At 36.5% G+C, this 21,301-nt stretch overlaps 2 protein-coding genes across 2 annotated transcripts; both read left to right on the forward strand.

Moving 5' to 3' along the window:
- The first annotated feature begins 502 nt into the window (after window positions 1–502).
- On the forward strand, window positions 503–2,847 carry LOC128173929 (uncharacterized). The gene is made up of 2 exons (XM_052839595.1): window positions 503–569; window positions 683–2,847. The coding sequence occupies exons 1-2, from the start codon at window positions 503–505 to the stop codon at window positions 2,845–2,847; spliced, it is 2,232 nt and encodes a 743-aa protein (XP_052695555.1).
- Window positions 2,848–6,699: 3,852 nt separating this feature from the next.
- Window positions 6,700–9,195, forward strand: LOC128173930 (uncharacterized). The gene has a single exon (XM_052839596.1). It carries the CDS (start codon window positions 6,700–6,702, stop codon window positions 9,193–9,195), a length of 2,496 nt encoding a protein of 831 aa, XP_052695556.1.
- Window positions 9,196–21,301: the final 12,106 nt, after the last annotated feature.

Raw genomic sequence — 21,301 nt, forward strand, 5'->3', positions numbered from 1 at the left:
CTGGAAAGAGAAGCAGCAGAAGCCGAAGCAGACTGCCAAGCTTTTGATTCAACTATCGAATAGTTGTCCCCAGTGCTGCCTCGACCAAATACTCCAGATCTCAAACTTAAGCAGGACTACTCCACGCCACGCCGTCACACCGTGTCACACTCACAGACCACCTCTTCTAAACCGCCTCAACCAGGCCGATTTTCTTCGTGTCTTACCAGTGATCACATCACTACCAACTTGCCTAACCTGAACCCGCATGCACAGCCATATGTGCCTGCCACACACCATTCATCACCACGTGTGACAGACCAAGAAGCCCAGGTGACAGACGTTACCAGATTCCTTCTGAGGAAGGATTTACTGTTTTCAAGGCTCACAAACTTCAATGACAGACCTGAATCTTACAGTGCCTGGAAACATACCTTTACCTGCGTAGTAGATTAACTTCAGGTCATGGATTCCGAACAGATAGACCTTCTCATCAAGTACTCGGGGCCGGAATCAAAGAAGCATGCGATCAGCATTAGAACATCCAACATTTTCAACATCCCGAGGGGACTACAGAGACTTTGGGAAAGGTAAGATGAACGCTATGGTGCACCAGAACATGTGGAAGCATCCATAAGATCCAAATTATTAAGCTTTCCAAAACTGGGCAACAAGGATCATCAGAAGCTATATGATCTTTCAGACATTCTCATGGAAATGCAGTTTTTGAAAGAAGATCCGAAGTACAGTGCCATGTTAGCATATCTAGACTCTTCATCTGGGATAAGACCAATTATTTCCAAATTACCGTACGGTCTACGGGAGAAGTGGACGAGTCGAGCAGTGAAGTATAAGAAAGAACATGATGCTGTATTTCCACCATTTGAAGTGTTTGTGGACTTTATAAAGGACATAAGTAAGGTAAAAAACGACCCTGGATTCAACTATGAACAAGACGCAAACAGCACTGACAGGTTTCCTGCTCCGAAACAGACAAGTTACACAAAAAACAGAGTCAATGTGAGAAAGACTGGTGTCGATATGACTGTTCCACTTGAAAACTGTATCATCCATAAAACCAAACACTCTCTCGATGACTGCAGAGGTTTCCGTTCCAAGTCGTTGGAGGAAAGGAAAAGACTTTTGAAACTGAACAACCTATGTTTCAAATGCTGTGCATCCAACACTCATAAAAGTCGTGACTGCAGTGCAAGTATTTCATGTAAAGAATGTGGGAGCAAGTATCACACTACAGCGCTTCATATCAACAGGAACGACTACGCAGCAACAGCAGATGATAACACAATTCAGCAAGCAACGAACTCGGAGACAAGGAGCCATGCTCAATACTCATCCTCAAAGGAGAATGGCGGGGAGCCTAGTAGCAAGTTCAAACCTGTTCCTGAGGTTAGTTCAAGCTGTACCGAGATATGCAGAGAGCCTTATAGTGGGAAATCTTGTGCAAAGATTTTACCAGTGACTGTGTTTCATCGTGACAATCCAAACAAACAAGTGAAATTGTATGCAGTGATTGATGATCAGAGCAACCGCTCTCTAGCAGCACCCGACTTCTTTGAGTTCTTTGGTGTGATGGACAAGCCACAAAATTACACCATATCAACATGTTCCGGCAAAATGGTTACTTCTGGAAGAAGAGGAAATGGTTTCATTGTGAGATCTATGGAAGGCGATGTGGACTTTGAACTCCCTACCCTGCTTGAGTGCGACCACATACCCAACAATAGAGAGGAGATACCTACACCAGAAGTCACCGTACATCACTCGCACCTCTTGGATATAACCAAGCATATCCAACCTCTGGACGACAATTGCCATATCCTCCTGCTGATAGGACGGGACCTTATTGAGGCTCATCACGTCCTACACCAAATTTTTGGACCACCAAAAGCTCCGTATGCACAGCAACTCAGACTGGGATGGTTTGTTATTGGAGAGACCTGCCTCAACATGGTACATGCCTCACGAGACCTTAATGTAAAGAAAACATTCCTTTTATCGACCGGTCAACCCACATTGTTAAAACCATGCAGCAACAAGTTTGACATAAGAGAGACAGTAGATCAGTCTATGTTGGAGGATTCAAAGCTGTTCATTAGAACGAAGGACGATGACAAAATAGGCATGTCAATTGAAGATAAGATGTTTATGAAGCAGATGGATAGCGAATTCCTCAGAGACCACACAGGGAGTTGGATGGCACCTCTGCCTTTTCGTGAGAAGAGACAGCCCTTACCAAACAATAGGGAGCAAGCAGTTCAGCGTGCTAAGTTACTCGATGTCAGCCTGAGAAAGAACAAATTGAAGAAGGAACACTTCCTTACATTCATGGGAAAGATCCTTGACAATAATCATGCGGAAGTTGCCCCAGAATTGTCTGATGGAGAAGAATGCTGGTACCTGCCACTGTTTGGTGTCTACCACCCCAAAAAACCGGATCAGATTCGGGGAGTGTTTGATTCGTCTGCCAAATTTAAGGGAGTTTCTTTGAATGACGTTCTACTTTCTGGACCCGACCTATCAAACAGCCTGCTTGGTGTACTCATACGATTTCGGAAGGAGATGGTAGCCGTCACTGCTGATGTGCAGCACATGTTCCACTGCTTTTTGGTCAGAGAGGATCATCGTAACTTTCTACGATTCCTATGGCACAAGGATAATGACCTTGAGAAGGAGATTATTGAATACAGAATGAGAGTTCATGTATTTGGCAACAGCCCTTCGCCAGCTGTAGCAACCCTAGGACTCAGGAAAGCAGCTGAAACAGCAGAAACAAAGTATGGAGACCATGTTACCAAGTTTGTGCGAGACAACTTTTACGTGGATGATGGGTTACACTACTGGCTCTAAAAACCCCTGTCCGTATGAAAATCCCCTGTCTTCCCCTGTCACCCCCTGTGTTTTCACTGTCATCCCCTGTACATCCCCTGTGTGCCACTGTACAGAGCCCCTGTATACCCTGTCATCCCCTGTGCGCCACTGTACACAACCCCTGTGTGCCACTGTAAGACCCTGTCACCCCCTGTACGCCCCTGCCATCCCCTGTAAGCCACTGTATACCCCTGTGCATGCCCCTGACATCCCCTGTACTGTCTTTTATTGCTCGCAAAGCAAATAAATAGCTTTTAATTAATTCGGATTTTTAAAAATTTATTTTAAGCATTCATGTTTTAGACGGTGCTTGTTTTTCTTTGCATTTCATAGAGGGCAATATTATTAGAAACGTAAATAATTTTGTCTCAACATTGACACAAATCAAGATATACTTGTATACCGATAAACCGCTTATTTTATTACATGCATTAAGTTTATACAAATGACCGTGTTCTGTAATTTGTATAAAAAAAAAGAAAGATAGAAAAATAAGAGGAGGAGTGCGTGAAATCTGCAATGTTCTGTGCCCTGTATAATAACACAACATGATCAGCACGTGCAGATAACCACACACCGATCGAAATGATGAAATGATATATTTTGAATGTTTTGACCAGTGTAATGATGCATAGAATTAAACAGCCTTTATGAAGTTCATGTAAATCGCTGATAATTGCTGTCAGTATTGTTTTTTTTATAAATCATGAGAGAGAGAGAGAGAGAGAGAGAGAGAGAGAGAGAGTTGATTTTTTTCGGAAAGGGGGATTAGACCGGTCCATTGACACTTTTAACTTCTATCAGCTAGTGTGCATTTTCCAGTTGAGTTATCTATATGCATTATTCTATAGAATTGTCCTCATGCATATACACTGTAGAGCAATGATACCGTTAATGGATGATTTAATGCGTGACTGTATGCAAATGCCGGTAACGGGATACCATTTAATTATACACACATGTATTATCTTAAACAATGGTCCGGGTTTCGGATCAGAAAAATATCAGGCATTTATTTAAATTTTATTTCATTTGAAAAATGAAAAATATAAAAGAGCAATATACAGTTTTAATTCATATCACTGTGCCAAATAATGTTCTGAATTTAAAGCTCTTCAATCTTTTCATGTTTGAAATTCTCAGAACTGAAAAATTGGAATTTTCAATTTCTTGTTTCTGTACTTGACAGACTGGGAAAAAAAGTCATAAGGTGTGTTTGAACAACATATTGCATTATTGTGTAGCATTATCGAGCATCCAGACCTGAGAACGTGTGTGTATATACAAGTACACGTGTGTCTGTCACCTCATTGTTATTAATCTCGCTACCGTGCACTGCAAATTGTCAAGAAGGGCTGTATACAGTATATAGCTATTATATAATCACTGACCGACCATTCAGATCTGAGGAACTGTGTGTATATATACATGTACACGTGTGTCTATCATCTCTTGCTACCGTGAACTGCAAATTGTCAAGAAGGGCTGTGTACAGTAGCTATTATATAATCACTGACCGAGTGAAATAATGTCAACATCTTCTCCTTTGAAAACTGTAGCTTCAATCAGCTAGTTGTTAATCATGTGTCTTCAAGTATTTTGATCAATTGATCTGGTCTAGTATAAAACATTGATGTATTAAAAATCAATATGACAGCTCTAAGTTAATCTAAATAATTATAGAAAATTGGTTATGAAAATTAATTAGGATTGCATGTTTACATAATAGGAAATTAATTCCCGATTAAACTATTAGTAACTTTTCATTAAAAATCAATGCAATCTCTCTCTCTCTCTCTCTCTCTCTCTCTGTATAAACTCCTTAGGCTACATGTAAAGAACACACTAGTTCTACATTTACATGTATGTTGTGTATGTTCTGACCAGGGCTGCGGAATGATAAAGAATAGGTAATAAAAATTAGGATTGCATTTTTACTAGGAAATTAATTCCAGGGTAAACTATATAATTAATAAATTTAATTCAAAATCAATGCAAATTCTCTCTCTCTCTCTCTCTCTTTCTCTCTCTCTCTCTCTCTCTCTCTCTCTCTCTCTCTCTCTCTCTCTCTCTCCAATTAGCCGGTCAGAAACGTATTGAACAAACATAATAAAATAATTTCTTAGGCAAATTTATATAAGCTATTGAAGCTTTATTTTGCTATGCACGGGAAATTAATAAAGGCTTGGTTAGAAATAAGAAGAAAGGTGTACTCTTTCGTTACATAGCTGATTATAAATTCTATATTCTGACTGATTTATTGGTTTTAGTTCGCTCCTATATGTTTAGATATATACAAAATTAAAAACCATGCGCCGCGCTTGATCTTAGTCTCTAGTGTGTTGTTTATTACCAAGAATCATATGATTCATAGGCTTAAGATATTCATAAGTAAAGTGTACATATATCTGTAGACAATTCAAAATCAAAGTACTGAAGTACTGACGGGATTTGATTTTATCGATTATCATTTATTTTAAAATTAATTTAGCTTGCATGGCAATTAGTTTCTAGTTTGTATTTGAATTAAGCACTTTTTCATAAAATGAATTTTTAGACTTTTCCGACAAGAATTTCGAGAAACCCCATATGAATCATGTTGTGTAATATTAAAGATAGATTTCAACTACTAGTATGTATTAGTTATCGAAACAATTCTAAAAATTGTATGGATCCAAGCACTATTAATGATATCGAACTCTAGTCTCGTTTAACTAGACGCTCGGCTTAATTATTATTTAATTATTTAATCATTATTAAACAATAAGAGAGCCCCCTCTCTGCTTGTCGCAGATTTACGGAGACAGCTGAGCGGCTGGTTGAACGAGACTATCTTAACTGGCGTAGGAATACATGAAACTACAAAAATATCTAAATTGTTCGTAGTATATAAAATTTGACCATTTTCAAAGTGTTTATTGATAAATTTCCTTGAAAAACAATGCTTCAGCATACATTACAGTGAATTTTTCTCTATTATTTTCAAGAACTTAGTCTTGTCAGCGGTGATGATTTGTGCTTAGGTCCAAACACTGTTTCACTTTCGGTTTGCTAGAGTAACTGCATAGGAGAGTTGATTAAAATCAACTCCCAAAAATGAATAATTCACTCTAGATTGTATTCTCATGTCTTTTTTTTTTCAAACATTAGGGAGTAGCGATGTTCCCGAGCTCCAAAGGACAACATGCACTGAGGCTTGAACACCTAATATAAAAAATAATTCCCGCCTTCACCTGAGGTTTACCACCCGGTGAATCTCAAATCTTTTTTTGTTAGCATGATTATAAGAGTATCAATAAATTATCAACTAAAACATGTGATTTCTAAAATTACGATAACAGTGTGTCTAAAGACTTGTGATTCGGCGCTGTTGAGTGCAAATATAGCTCAAAATATAATACATGTGATTTCAATAGCTGAATTAAGAAAATGATAATAAAAAAAACAAGTCAAAAGCCGTACAGGGGATGTCAGGGGCATGCACAGGGGTATACAGTGGGTTACAGGGGATGGCAGGGGCGTACAGGGGGTGACAGGGGCTTACAGTGGCACACAGGGGGATGTGTACAGGGGCGCACAGGGGATGACAGGGTATACAGGGGTTCTGTACAGTGGCACACAGGGGATGTACAGGGGATGACAGTGAAAACACAGGGGGTGACAGGGGAAGACAGGGGATTTTCATACGGACAGGGGTTTTTAGAGCCAGTAGTGTTAACATCCTGTCCTACCCCTGAAGAGGCCATTCATATTCTCAAGGACACTCAGAGCGCCTTGAAGGAATTTGGCAATCTCCGTCTTCACAAATTTGCCTCCAACAGTCCCAAAGTTATGTCAGCATTTTCGAGTGAAGACCTAGCAACCAACCTTAAGGACTTGGATCTACATGGGGAAGAGAAACCTCTTCAACGCAGCCTTGGCCTCAACTGGGATGTAAACAACGATGCCTTTCTATTCCAACTGTCTACGGACATCAAACCTGTCACAAGAAGAGGTTTACTTTCAACAGTGAATGGTATTTTTGACCCTCTAGGCTTTCTAGCCCCAGTGACGATCTATGGTAAACTGCTTCTCAGGGAACTCATCGCACAGACTCAAAACTGGGATGAGCCACTTCCTGATGATCTAGCATCCCTCTGGAATTCCTGGAAGTGTTCCCTTAATGTACTTGAGGATTTGAGAATTCAACGTACGTATGTTACAGATCTAAGCAGAGCTGTGACAAAGGAACTTCACGTGTTCAGCGACGTCTCGGAAAAGGCTATAGCAGCCGTCACCTACCTACGTACTACAGACAGCGAAGGACAAGTCAAGCTTGGATTTGTTCTAGGCAAAGCCAAAGTCGCACCCATTAGTGGACACACTATTCCACGACTGGAATTGTGCGCATCGGTGTTAGCAGTGGAAATAGCTCAGCTTGCCCTGGAACACCTGAACCTACATATCGACTGTGTGATGTATTATACCGACAGCAAGGTAGTTTTAGGCTACATTTGCAATGAATCCAGAAGATTCTACACCTACGTCGCCAATAGAGTGGAACGTATCAGGAAGCTCACTACCCCTAGCCAGTGGAATTATGTTCCCACCGATCGTAACCCAGCAGACCTTGCAACAAGATGTTTACCTGCAGTTGAACTTCAAGACAGCTCTTGGCTACAAGGACCAAAACAACTAATGTTGAAAAAAGAGCAACAGTATGATGGGAATGAACATTTACTCATCGCTCCGGATACAGACAAAGAAATCCGTCCAGTTGTTTCGTCAATGAAAACCCGCACATTAGACAAAATCAGTAGTCAACCAGAAAGTGTGACTGATCGATTTCAGCGATTTAGTGATTGGAAAAGACTCATTTCTGCTATGAACTATCTTAGGTACTTACTTTTTAAGTTCAAAGGTCAAGACATTGATTCAAAGGCAGTGATTGATAGGCACCAGGAGACAGAACACTATGTCATCAAAGCAGTGCAGTCTGAAGTCTACTATGAGGAGATTGACTGTATTCGACGCCATGAGCCTCTCCCTAGGAAAAGCCCAATAGCTAACCTTAACCCATTCCTGGACGAACAAGAACTACTTAGAGTCGGAGGCCGTATAGGGAATTCAAGCTTGAGCCTTAGGGAGAAGAAACCTTTGATCATACCTGGACGCCATCACATAGCCACCCTTATAGTTCGACACAACCACGAGAAGGTTCAGCACCAAGGACGCCACTTCACCGAAGGAGCCATTAGGGCTGCAGGGCTCTGGATAATCGGTGCTAAACGGCATGTGTCTTCCGTCATTTATAAGTGTGTGACATGTCGAAAACTGAGAGGGAAGATGCAGTGTCAGATTATGGCTGACTTGCCAGCGGACTGTCTAGACCCATCACCACCCTTTACCAATGTAGGTGTGGATGCGTTCGGACCTTGGTCTATTGTTACACGTAAGACCCGAGGAGGCAGCGCAAATTCAAAGCGGTGGGGAATACTGTTTACCTGCTTAGTTACCAGAGCAGTACACATTGAAGTAGTGGAAGAGATGAGTTCATCTGCTTTCATCAACGCCGTCAGGAGATTCACCGCTATACGGGGTCCGGTTAAAACATTTCGTTCTGATCAAGGCACCAATTTTGTTGGGGCTGTGGACCACTTGCGCATTGATGCCATATATGTTGATGATGAACCCTTGAAGAAGTATCTTCACAACTCTGGTACCGTATGGATTTTTAACCCTCCTCATGCCTCTCACATGGGTGGGGCATGGGAGAGGATGATAGGGATCACCCGCAGGATACTCGACTCCATGCTGATTGGTGCCAGTGGAAAGACATTAACTCACGATGTCCTGAACACATTCATGGCGGAGGTTGCTGCCATCATTAACTCCAGGCCACTCGTCCCAGTCTCCACTGATCCGGATTTTCCACTGATACTCACCCCAGCGATGTTGCTAACCCAGAAGACTGAGTATAAATTCGAGGCCAATTCCCTGGGAGAATTCCAAGATCGAGACATGTTTAAATGTGAATGGAAACGTGTCCAAGCTTTGGCAAGTGTGTTTTGGGCACGTTGGAAGAAAGAGTATCTTCCATTACTACAGAGTCGCCGGAAATGGACAGAGAGTCGACGGGATATTACCGAAGGAGATGTGGTTCTCATCAAAGACAAGACTGTGAATCAGAACTGTTGGCCTCTGGGTATAGTCGTCAAGGTCTTCAAGAGTTCCGACAACCACGTTCGAAAAGCCGAAATTCGCACCATAGTGAATGAGAAGCCCACTGTTTATGTCAGACCAGTGGTTGATATGATTCTTCTCCTTGAAAGCGATTCATGTGTGTAGGTCTAGTGACATAATGAATGTCAGACATTTGTTAGATCTCGATTATGTACATTCATTTTTTTTGTAATTTTATTTTGAATATAGATAGTGATATCTAAAGATATCAGACGGGGAGTATTCTGTCTGTTCCCTTTATTTTGTATTCAATGTTGAGAAAATTGTTCATTTTATATTATGTCGGTTAGACTCAAATCGAATACGAATACTTTCACGCATGGGTTAACTATTGTACGTTTTTGTGCCGCCATTTGTTGCACGGCGATTTTTTAAAAAAAATATTATCATTCAAATGATTGATATATATCGCAGGATTTAAGTCAGCTTCCTCGTACACAATGATTTTATTTCTGCAAATCACAAATTCCTATCAGCACGAGCTTATTTATTAAACACGGTAACTATATTAAAGAGCACGTTTAAATAAACCTATTACATATATTATATCTATAATATCTTGTCAGTATCAAGTGTATACTTACGTTTGACACGAAACGTGTGCTGCAATGCCAGGAAGACTTTAATGGCTTATCAAATCAAACAAGTGTATCGCTGTAATAAACGAGGTGTATAATTTGATATAACTCATTACAATCCAAGAAAACAATTTCTCTAAATTGAGAAAAGGAGTTACAATCCGAGAGAACTGATTGTTTAAATCGTGGGAACGAATTAATAATCTGTGGGAACGAGTTAGTAATTCGTGATAACGGATTCTCAATCCGAGAGAACGAGTTGATAATCTGTGGGAACGAGTTGTGTAATTCGAGATCTCGAATTACTTTCTGCTTTTTTAAAAAATCAACATGTCCCTACAGGGCTTTCGTACAAAACAAATGTTGAATTTAAAATAGGAAAATCCAAAATAAAGTTATTTATAAACAGAGAATTTTGCATTGTGATCTTACTTTAAATTAAAAAAATGAATACTAAACTACCTCCTTACGGAAGCCCAATTAGGACCTATCAAAAAATATTTTTGAATTTGATATAACGAATTCTTGAATTTGTTAAAACGAATTTAAATCATTTTAACGAATTGTTGAATCCGTTATAACGAATTAAATTTGTTATAACAAATTTTAGGAATTTGTTATAACGAATTCAATCTGTTATAACAAATTCGCTGAATTCGTTACTTCAAATTTTGAAATCTGTTTTAACAAATTAAATTTGAAATAACGAATTCTTGAATTCGTTATTTCAAAGTTTTAATTCGAAATTTCTGTTTTTTATGTTCGGTTAAAACATATTTTCATCCAATTTGTGGTAACAATTTTCATGTTTTGGGGAACAAATCAAACGGGGCGGACTTCATTTGTCCCATATCGGCGTACGACGAAATGCGCCGATCAATTGATCGGCGTTAAACGGCGAAATGGTAAATGAAGTAAACTGACGTAAAAACAGAAGTGGGGGAACATATTGTCACAGCTGTTGTTGTAACCATGGTAACAGATTAACAATTTTAAAAGACACCTTACTTAATCGGCTTTGCTAGAATTCCTACATAGATAGAAAAAAATATTTCAGAACTTCTATATATGTAGCAACGCAATTTAACCTAAAATACCAGGATATACAGATTTGTTTCGACGGGTTTCTGCGCAAAATTTCCAAAAATTGTTTAGTCAATGCTATTAATCAATGAGCATGCTGATTAATTGAAGGATACCTGCAGCCCAGCCAATGTCGAACTTATGACATAGAACTTATTTACCAGAATTTAATGCAGCAACCGCATCTAAATCGATGCAAAATAATGGAGTTACGCCTCTTTAAAGTGGCTATTTTTTCAAGAGAAAATTAAATCAGGCGATAACGAGGCTTCAATGACGTCACGAGGTCAACAGGAGGGAAATTTCCTTACATGGCTATACAAAATAAATTTGATTTTACAGCAAAAATGATTGATATAGGTCTGATATTTTGACGTATCTAGTTATTTTAAGTATTGTAGAATTAGAAAGTTGTATCAGTAATTATTTTGTTACAGTCAGATTTTTTTAAACGATTTTAAAACTTGCTATATTATTCGCCTTTTACCGATGAATACGATATCTCTAAACGCTTGCATGGGCAGATTTATGTTCATTATTCTTTTTTACTTGATCGGTGCAGGTTCAAATCCATTAAGCTAAAAGGGCTTTATGAAAAATTTGATATGCACGCTTCGACTGAAATTATCACCTCATAATATTCAAAGAATTATGCCTGTTAGTTACATTTATATTATTTCCAATTTCTACACTTCAAAACAACATTTTAAAACCACTGGGTTTTTTCATGCATAGCAAATACCGTTTTTCGGTTATGCTGTAGGACACGCCTATTTTGTATCGCTCATTTTTTATGAAATTATTGGGCTATAGGTTTCAAAATTGATTTGCAATGTTATCACAGTAAAGGACACTTGAAAAATATAAATATGATATTTTATATGACATAGCCAGGCATTATAACCAGAATGTGCGCATGCGTGAACCAACTTTCCATCGGGATCGGTAAACGTTTGGGAGGAAATTCGATAGCTTCTTTAAGGAACTTCGAACTGATGATATGTGCCCCCCCCCCAAAAAAAAAACCCCCAAAAAACAACAACAACAAAACGCGATTTTTATATCATATAGTCATTAAAAGTAATAAGAATGTTATGTATCTTTGGTTTACACTAAAAGGCAATGTTACAGGAAAACAATAGACACGTAGCTTCAAACGGATGGGTGGGTGGGGTGGCGGGGAGAGGCCTGTCCCCATGGAGTTGCCCCCCCCCTCTTTCCTAGCATTTTCGGAGCATGTTAAAAATTGAAAGTGACTGGGAGGAAATAAACAGTGAAATTAAAGTCTGAGGTAAACTTAGCATTTCTATAGCTACCCCCACGGTGTACGATTTTCGAATTTTTGGAAAAAAAAAATTTGCATGTCAATAATTGTTTGGCGATTCTCCCACCCCAACCCCCTCCTTTCACTTTTTTACGATGCCACCTGCCTGAACAAAATATCACGGTTTCCTTACATATACCAGTAAGAAAGAATTGGGTTTATATATAAACCAATATTACTGTATCCCAAACAATATAAAATTCACCAGGTTCTATAAACACATTCGCTTAGATTCAGTGTTAAAAAATCCAAGGTTAAGAGGAGAGGGAAAATTTATATTTTTTTCTTTTCTTTTCAGGGGTTATTGGGGAGGGGTATGGGTAGTCAGGACACCGACCCCATGTAGCTTTATCCATAACCCCTCACCAAGGTCTGTGTACCCATCACCAGGGTCAGAGTACATATTACCAGACTCAGTGTACGTATCACCAGGGTCTGTATCACCAGGACACCAGGGTCTCAATACCTATCTCGAGGGTCAATGTGTCTTTGTGCTCATCACCAGGGTCTGTTTACCCATAGCGAGAAATCCACGTAACCATCACCAGGGTCTCAATGCCTATCCATGGGTTAGTGTACGTTTCACCAGGGTCTATATGCCTTTCACCGGGGTCTGTATTCTAGTATTTATCAATAGGGTCATAGTGCACATCACTAGCGTCTGTATACCCATATCCAAAATCAGTATACCAATCACCAGGGTAAGTTTATCTATAACCAAGGTTAGTGTACCCAATAACAAGTGTCTGTACATGTATACATACGCGTAACCAGAGTCAGTATACCCATCACCTAGGTCTCTATGCCTATAACAATATAGGTTTTGAGACCCTGGTAATGGGCATTCAGACCCTGGTGATATGTATACTGACCTTGGTGATATGCACTAAGTCCCTGGTGATGGGTCTTCTGACTTGGTGATGGGCACATAGACCCTGGTGCATGATACGTACACTGACACTGGTGATACGTACACTGACACTGGTGATACGTACACAGACCCTGGTGATACGTACACTGACCCTGGTAATAGATACAGACATCCTGATAATCGTAATACTGACTCAGGTTATGGATATACAGACCCTGGTGATACGAACACTGACCCTGATGATACGTACACTATGCCATTAAAATATTTCAAAATCCTAATCCGTGGGGGGTAGGGGGTTATGTGTACCTTTAACTTCAATTCTACAGTTCATTTCCTCCCTTTCATTGCAGTTTTTACCTGGTCCCAAAAACATTAGGGGGAGGGGGCAACTCTATGTTAATTCACCTTTTATATGTAAATTTAAGAAAATTGTTTGCTGCGAGCAAATGTGTGCTGAAGGGGGTAGACCTCCCCCTGCCCCTGCTCCACTCCACACCCCCCCCTCCCCCACTCCGATGCTCAGTGCCTGTTGTCTTCCTGTAACATTGCTCTTTCTTGTTCTCTCAAATACTAATAGATATTCAACATGTTGGTGTAAATCTAATGTACACAACATTCCTATCACTTTTAATGAACATTTATAATGTAAAAATAGAATTTTCCTATATTATTTTAAATTCGCAAATATCAGTTCGAGGCTCCTCCAAACAGCTTTCGAAATTCTTCCCAAGCGTTTACCAAAAAAATTGATACACGCATGCGCACATCCTGGTTATAGTGCTCTGTTACACTTTTAAAAAAAGTCTTTTCTATACATCGTTCTGATAGAAAGTTGGTTCACGCATGCGCACATCCTGGTTATAATGCCTGGCTACGTCATATGAAATATTATATTTACATATTTAAGTTTCCTTTACTGTGATAACCCAGCCACCAAATTTCATATAAACGAGCGACATAAAATGGCTTGTCCTACAGCATAACCAAAAAATCCTTGTATATAAAGAAGTTCTGTAATATTTTGTTTCTATCTTAATGTAGGGATTCTAGCAAAGACGATTAAGAAAGGAATTGTTACATCTGTTACATCAACAGCTGTGACAATATGTTCCTCCACTTTTGTTTTTACGCCAGTTTACTTCATCTACCATTTCGCCGTTTAAAACCGATCAATTGATCGGCGCATTTCGTCGTACGCCGATATGGGACAAATGAAGTCCGCCCATTTTCATTTGTCTCCCAGAACATGAAATTTGTTACCACAAATTGGATGAAAATATGTTTTAACCGAACATAAAAAACCAAAATTACAAAATAAAAATTTGAAATAACGAATTCAAGAATTCGTTATTTCAAATTTGATTTGTTAAAACAGATTTCAAAATTTGAAATAATGAATTCAGGAAATTTGTTATAACAGATTAAATTCGTTATAACGAATTCTTAAAATTTGTTATAACAAATTGTATTCGTAATAATTGATTCAACATTTCGTTATAACGATTTAAATTCGTTATAACAAATTCAAGAATTCGTTATATCAGATTCAAAAATATTTTTTGATAGGTCCTAAATGGGCTTCCGTACCTCCTCGTAGCACAGTTACGTGTTTAGAAATTTAGGATGTTTAGTTTACATTGATTTCCGGAACTACAAAGAACTTTACAATCTCCATATTTCATAGGACATCGGATTAAACCTCTGTGGACCTGTGAAAAAAGCTCAGTGTACATGTGAATATGTTTCTACAAGATTGTAAAGCGTTTATTTGACTTTAACAAGTAATACAAATTAAGTGATTAAAAAAGAAAGTCTCAAATAAATTTAAATAAATTCTACGGATTTTTACAAGATAAGAACTTAGTCGCATACGATGTCGATTATTTTTGCTAGGTTAATGATAACAAAATAAAATTGTTCTGGTTAAAGAATACTTACATGATTTGAAGTGCATGTAACGCGCAGATCCTTGTTCTACTACACTAAAAAGCGCGCAGCGTCCGTTTGATAAACGTTTCGTGCTAGTAAAAACTTTTAGCAAATTGTGTAGAGCGCTTCAAGCAAAACTTATATTCCGTGTGGATGGTTGAATCAAACTTAGATCGGAACATTTTGGTTTTGTTTTTTTTAAATAACGCCAGGATTTCAATTTACCTAAAAACCGTGTTTTGCAAAACAATTCTATAAATGCCTTTTAGTCGTGGCCTTTTTATTCTGGAACAATGCGTAGAAAATATTTTGGAGGTTTTTCCTACATGTACCGGTACGAGATGCGTCGTACATTTAACAGCTCGAGATATAACTTTCATAGAAGATAAATTCTAATTCAACTCTTAGAACAACATTTTGTGTTACATGTAGCCATGATGTATTAAACATTTTTTATACAACGATTGGTACAATTACGTTCATGTTATCCGGCTCTGTTGGACTATGCATGGGTATGTGTTTGTCTTACATGTTATGAGACATACGTTTAATATACTTTACTTATGTCCTACATAACAGAGCCAATCAAATATATAATAATAGAATTCCTTCATCAACGGTTTGACGTGTTAATATCACCAGACTTAACAGATCTCTCTCCAGCTAGTTAATATATAACAACAATATATACATATACTTACGAAATATACGATAAATTGTAGATTTACCTTGTGGTTAGGGCTGGAGTTAAAATACTGTATTGCGATATATTGCAATATTTTAAAATGTTTTGCGATATGTATTGCAATATATTTCTTTAACAAAATTTATTTTTTTTAATGCGGATAGCGTTATGTTATCGATACATACATGATTAATTTGTACTATAAGTCTATACAAAATTAAAAAAAATAAATCACTTTTGTTGATCAATTACAAACTGTGTAAACTTTTTAAAAACTTGAAAAATTTATTGATAAATTTCTAAAATTATAATGGACTGTTCTTAGTGGGATTTGAATCAGATTTAAGACAATATTATAGGTCAAAAGATGAATCTTAAAATAAATTGGACTACCAATTTGCAATTTACAATGATTTGGAGCAAATTCGAATAAAATGTGAACAATTACTTATTCAAACTCAGTTTATAGTACATTGAAACTTTGATGAATCTGTTGATCGATTATGCATTATGTGACTTCCTGTATTGTTTTATTTAATCTGGACACAAGACACATAGGATAATTATGAATCTGTGAGAGTCATTCTAACACGGATATATAGGCTCTAAAACGACATCCCTTTTTGAGTATAGTCAATGCTTGTATGAAGTTCATTTGATTGAAAAGTATTCACTAGTGCCAAATAATTTCCTGTTTGTTTAAATTAATGGTATGAGTTTACCCCCGGATATTATATTTATACTCTATCGTTGAAAGATATTTTGTTTCATATTTTGAAATTTAATTATACATTTTTTTCATTCAATTTTATTTCATTAAGGTTTATCAGTTTATACAAAATCAGAATTTGGTTAAATACAATATTGACATTAAACTGAACTAGAAGAAATATAACATCTGAAAGATAAATTCCTCTGACTCTGGAACACTTTAAAGTTGGCATGGTTCCAAGTGCATATACAATAGGAACCTTCACTAATGAAGCTTGGTAAAGGCATCGTGTGCTTAAGGCACAAAGAAGACCACGTCTATAAGAAATGTCATATGCTAGTGTACTATTTATTTCATTTGTAGAAAATCTTGTAGTTTCTTATATTGATTTATCGGGAAAAAAGCTGATAAAAATCCCACTTCTTATTGGGTCAGAGTTAAATTTAATTTTTTAGAATAATGATCCCTGGTACAATTAAGTCTTCTTAAATTATCTTATAGTATCATTGACGTTTGAGATTTAAATTTCCTTTTTTATAAATACATCTTTATTTCTAAATAAATTACAAATTTTACTCAGCAAGATTCTAATTCTAAACAACGTGCGAGATGCACAAGTGGTTGGAATTGCCAATTCCAATACCAAACTAACTTTTGATAAGAGAAATCTTGTTACATGTGAAAATATAAGGCGTCAACAGACTATTTTATGCACATACCGGTAATAACGTTGCAATGACCTGGCAAAGCAAAAGCTTAATATTGGTTGAACCGTATTGAATACGTACATGTATATGACCGCAAAAAAAGAAACTACTGCACAATTTAAACAAGCATTATAAGTGTATTACAGTATATCAAAGGTAATAATTTTTTCTCCAACTTTTATTTCCATAATTATTTGCTATTCAACATATGAACAATTCGGAACTGGTCAAACGACTGTTTGAATAAAATTAAAGATTTACTATAAATTACAAAAGAGGTAGGGGACATTTACTTTTAAGTTGAAGTTTCTAACTAGCTTAATAATTAATTCGGATGCTAAAAAGTTAAAGTCAAGTGAAGAAAAAGAGTAAAAATAGATCTAAAAACAGTTTTTGTGGTTAAGGAATAAGGTGCACCATCAAGTCTTTAATCTATCTTCCTATAGACTATCAGATGATGAATCAAATTGCCTTAAAAATAAGCCCCTTTCTGAGTTTCACATCACTTTATAGCAAGATACAGGAATGTCTATTGGGGGCAGTCTGCAAAAATCCAACCCAGAATATTGGTAACAAAAAAACACTAAATTTCTCTCTGACACAAACAAAGAAGACTTTTTCAGGGGGAGGGGATTGTAGCAGCTCTTCTCATGACTTGAGGGTGGTACATTTAAAGGAAAAATTCAAATTCTAGATGGGGAGGGGGTGGTTTATCTGGATGGAACAATGCATATAAAAAAAATGGCAGGTGAATAAACAAGGATGTTTTGCAAATAGGGCACATGTTGAAACATTAGATTAAAGTCATCATGTTAATACATGTAATTCACGAATTGTCCATGTCTAGTTGTCTATTTCTTGAACACCCAGCTAGCTACATGTACATTATTTTGACTATGTCTGTGGTTATCTGAATCTAAGATCAAGCAAGAGGAGATTTGATATATAAGTATATTGACCCAAATTGTTTTTTTTTTAAATTACAAGAGCCCTTTTTATTTATATTACAGGAGAATTTTTTTTTCAATAATTATGTCTCCCCTTTCAAAGGGGAGACATATTGTTTTTGTCGACTTTCTTATTCTTCTTCTTCTTCTTCTTCTTATTCTTCTTCATCCAAATTTGTCCAAGCCGTAACTTAAATACCCTTTGACATTAAAACTTTAAACTTGCAACATAGGTAGATGGTATTGAGAAGGAGTGCACGCCACCAAAAGTTTTGACCTTGACCTATTTTCTTTTTCAAGGTCAAGCATTTTATAAAAAATAGAGTTTGGACTATAACACAAGATTCCTTAAACATACAAACTTTTAACTTGTATCATAGATAGATGGTATATAGTCCAGTTGAACCTTACCAAAGTTTTTGACCTTGACCTTAAAATTTTATTTCAAGGTCAAATTAGAAAAAAACTTCATTGTTCACCTCCTACATATTCTTTGACAGAAGTACTTCAAACTTTACACAAAGAACAATTATAATACACTGAGGTGTACTTTTGATAAATACTTGACCTTGACCTTGTTTTACTCAAGGTCAACTTGAGAAAAAATAATTAAGTTTTGTCTGGGTGGTAACTTAGATACCTTTTGACATTAAGACTTCAAACTTGGAACATAGGAAGATGGTATAAAGAAGAAGTGCACGCCATCAACATTTTTAACCTAGACCTATTATCTTCTTCAAGGTCAAGCGTTTTATAAAAAATATAGTCCGGACCATAACACAAGACTCCTAAATCATACAATCTTTTAACTTGTATCATACATAGATGGTATATAGTCCAGTTGTACTTTACCAAAATTTTTGACCTTGACCTTAAATTTTTATTTCAAGGTCAAATGAGAAAAAAACTTCATTGTTCACCTCCTAAATATTCTTTGACAGAAGGACTTCAAACTTTACACAAAGAACAATTATAATACACTGAGGTGTACTATTGATAAATATTTGACCTTGACCTTGTTTTACTCAAGGTCAACTTGAGAAAAAATAATTAAATTTTGTCTGGGTGGTAACTTTGAGACCTTTTGACATTAAGACTTCAAACTTGGAACGTAGGTAGATGGTATTGAGAAAAAGTGCACGCCGTCAAAAGTTTTGACCTTGACCTATTTTCTTTTTCAAGGTCAAGCGTTTTATAAAAAATATAGTCCGGACAATAACACAAGACTTCTTAATCGTACAATCTTTTAACTTGTATCATACATAGATGGTATATAGTCCAGTTGTACTTTACCAAAATTTTTGACCTTGACCTTAAATTTTTATTTCAAGGTCAAATTAGAAAAAACTTTATTATTCACCTCCTAAATATTCTTTGACAGAAGGACTTCAAACTTTACACAAAGAACAATTATAATACTCTGAGGTGTACTATTGATAAATATTTGACCTTGACCTTGTTTTACTCAAGGTCAACTTGAGAAAAAATAATTAAATTTTGTGTGGGTGGTAACTTTGAGACCTTTTGACATTAAGACTTCAAACTTGGAACATAGGTAGATGGTATTGAGAAGAAGTGCACGCCGTCAAAATTTTTTACCTTGACCTATTTTCTTTTTCAAGGTCAAGCGTTTTATAAAAAATATAGTCCGGACCATAACACAAGACTCCTTAATCATACAATCTTTTAACTTGTATCATACATAGATTGTATATAGTCCAGTTGAACCTTACCAAAATTTTTGACCTTGACCTAAAATTTTTATTTCAAGGTCAAATTAGAAAAAACTTCATTGTTCACCTCCTAAATATTCTTTGACAAAAGGACTTCAAACTTTACACAAACTTGGAACATAGGTAGATGGTATTGAGAAGGAGTGCACGCCTCCATAATTTTTGACCTTGACCAATCTTGTGTCTCAAGTTAATTCATTTTCTAAACTGTATCATATATGGATGATATCTAACATATAGCTGACTTCATTCTTTTCCACTTATTAAATTTGCCCCATATTACAATCCGTGGGGAGAAGGGGAGACATGTGTTTTTTTTTGTATAAAAAAACAATACCCACTAGTTATTCTGTGGTTTGGTAGGTGAGCATTGCTATTGATCTTGCTTTATATGACATTATGATAAAATGAAGCTTTGTAGGAGTATATAGGAAAAAAGAAAAAGAAAAAATCGTAACCCATTAAATTGTATACAATTAATGATGGTATCTCCAGGGTTATTTTGCTTCATTTTGAATCAATCCATCATAGCAATTAATCTACATTTGTAATACATGTACTCCAAATACATGTATATAGCAAAATTTATCAGCATGAGATGACCCTCACTTAAACTAGATGGTAGAATTTAGTATTTCTTTTACATATAAGGTACAAAATGATATTGCTAATCGCAATATCACAATTCGAAGAAAATCTCTATTGTAATATTTTTTAAAATCTGCTTCAAAGTGCGGAAAATGAAAATTCCATAAATATTCCTATAGAAAAATATACCTGTATTTTAAGATTGCCCCCAAAATGAACCAGATGGTTGCTTTTTTTTTAAAACTAGAGCTGATGTAAATTACATATGGTTAAACATAAAGAGGTTTTCTAATGGGTTTTTTTTTTATGCAACCCCCCCCCCCTTCCCCAATCGACCAGCTTAAGTTATACTTGAGTTCAGGAAATCAGGGACATATATGTACACTCAGGTGCCAAAAGTATGTCAATTTATTTTTTTCTTTTCACCATATATTTCATTGAATTTTTTTTTTTTTTTTAGAATTATAAAAATGAAACCCTTTGACCACATACATTGAAAAGACTTGGATTGATACATTAAGAATTGTTCTAGCTATTTTTGCATCTTATTTGAATATTTTTCCAACCTTCTGTTACTGAAATTTAATATAAACAGTTCAAAGTAAGATTTTCCGGCTCATACATTGCAAAGAATATATAGTAGAGCTGTTAAAAACTATCTCAATGTTGTGTTTGAAATATTCAAATTTTACAAATGAGTTGTCAAAAACCAATGTATGACAACAAGTGGAAATTGAATCTACTATGCTGGTAATCAATATCAACTTCTTCAAAATCTGACCAATAATCCGACCTGAAAACCTTTTTTAAAAAGTCTTGTTTTCGATGAAATATATAGGGAAAAACAAAAAATTGACATAATTTTGGCGCATTAGTGGACAATCATGTAATAATGACTGATATTCATGGTCTGTGTGTTGCCTCTTTACCAATCTTGTGCAGTAAGTTTCAATAACATATACATTATTTAATACATGTGAATCAACCCACCTTGTGTAATGAGTTTTCTTGCAACCAACATTTACCATGCACATCTGGTTGGTTGCATTGC

This window comes from Crassostrea angulata, chromosome 2 (genome assembly GCF_025612915.1).
Source record: "Crassostrea angulata isolate pt1a10 chromosome 2, ASM2561291v2, whole genome shotgun sequence".
NCBI classification, from domain to species: Eukaryota; Metazoa; Mollusca; class Bivalvia; order Ostreida; family Ostreidae; genus Magallana; species Magallana angulata.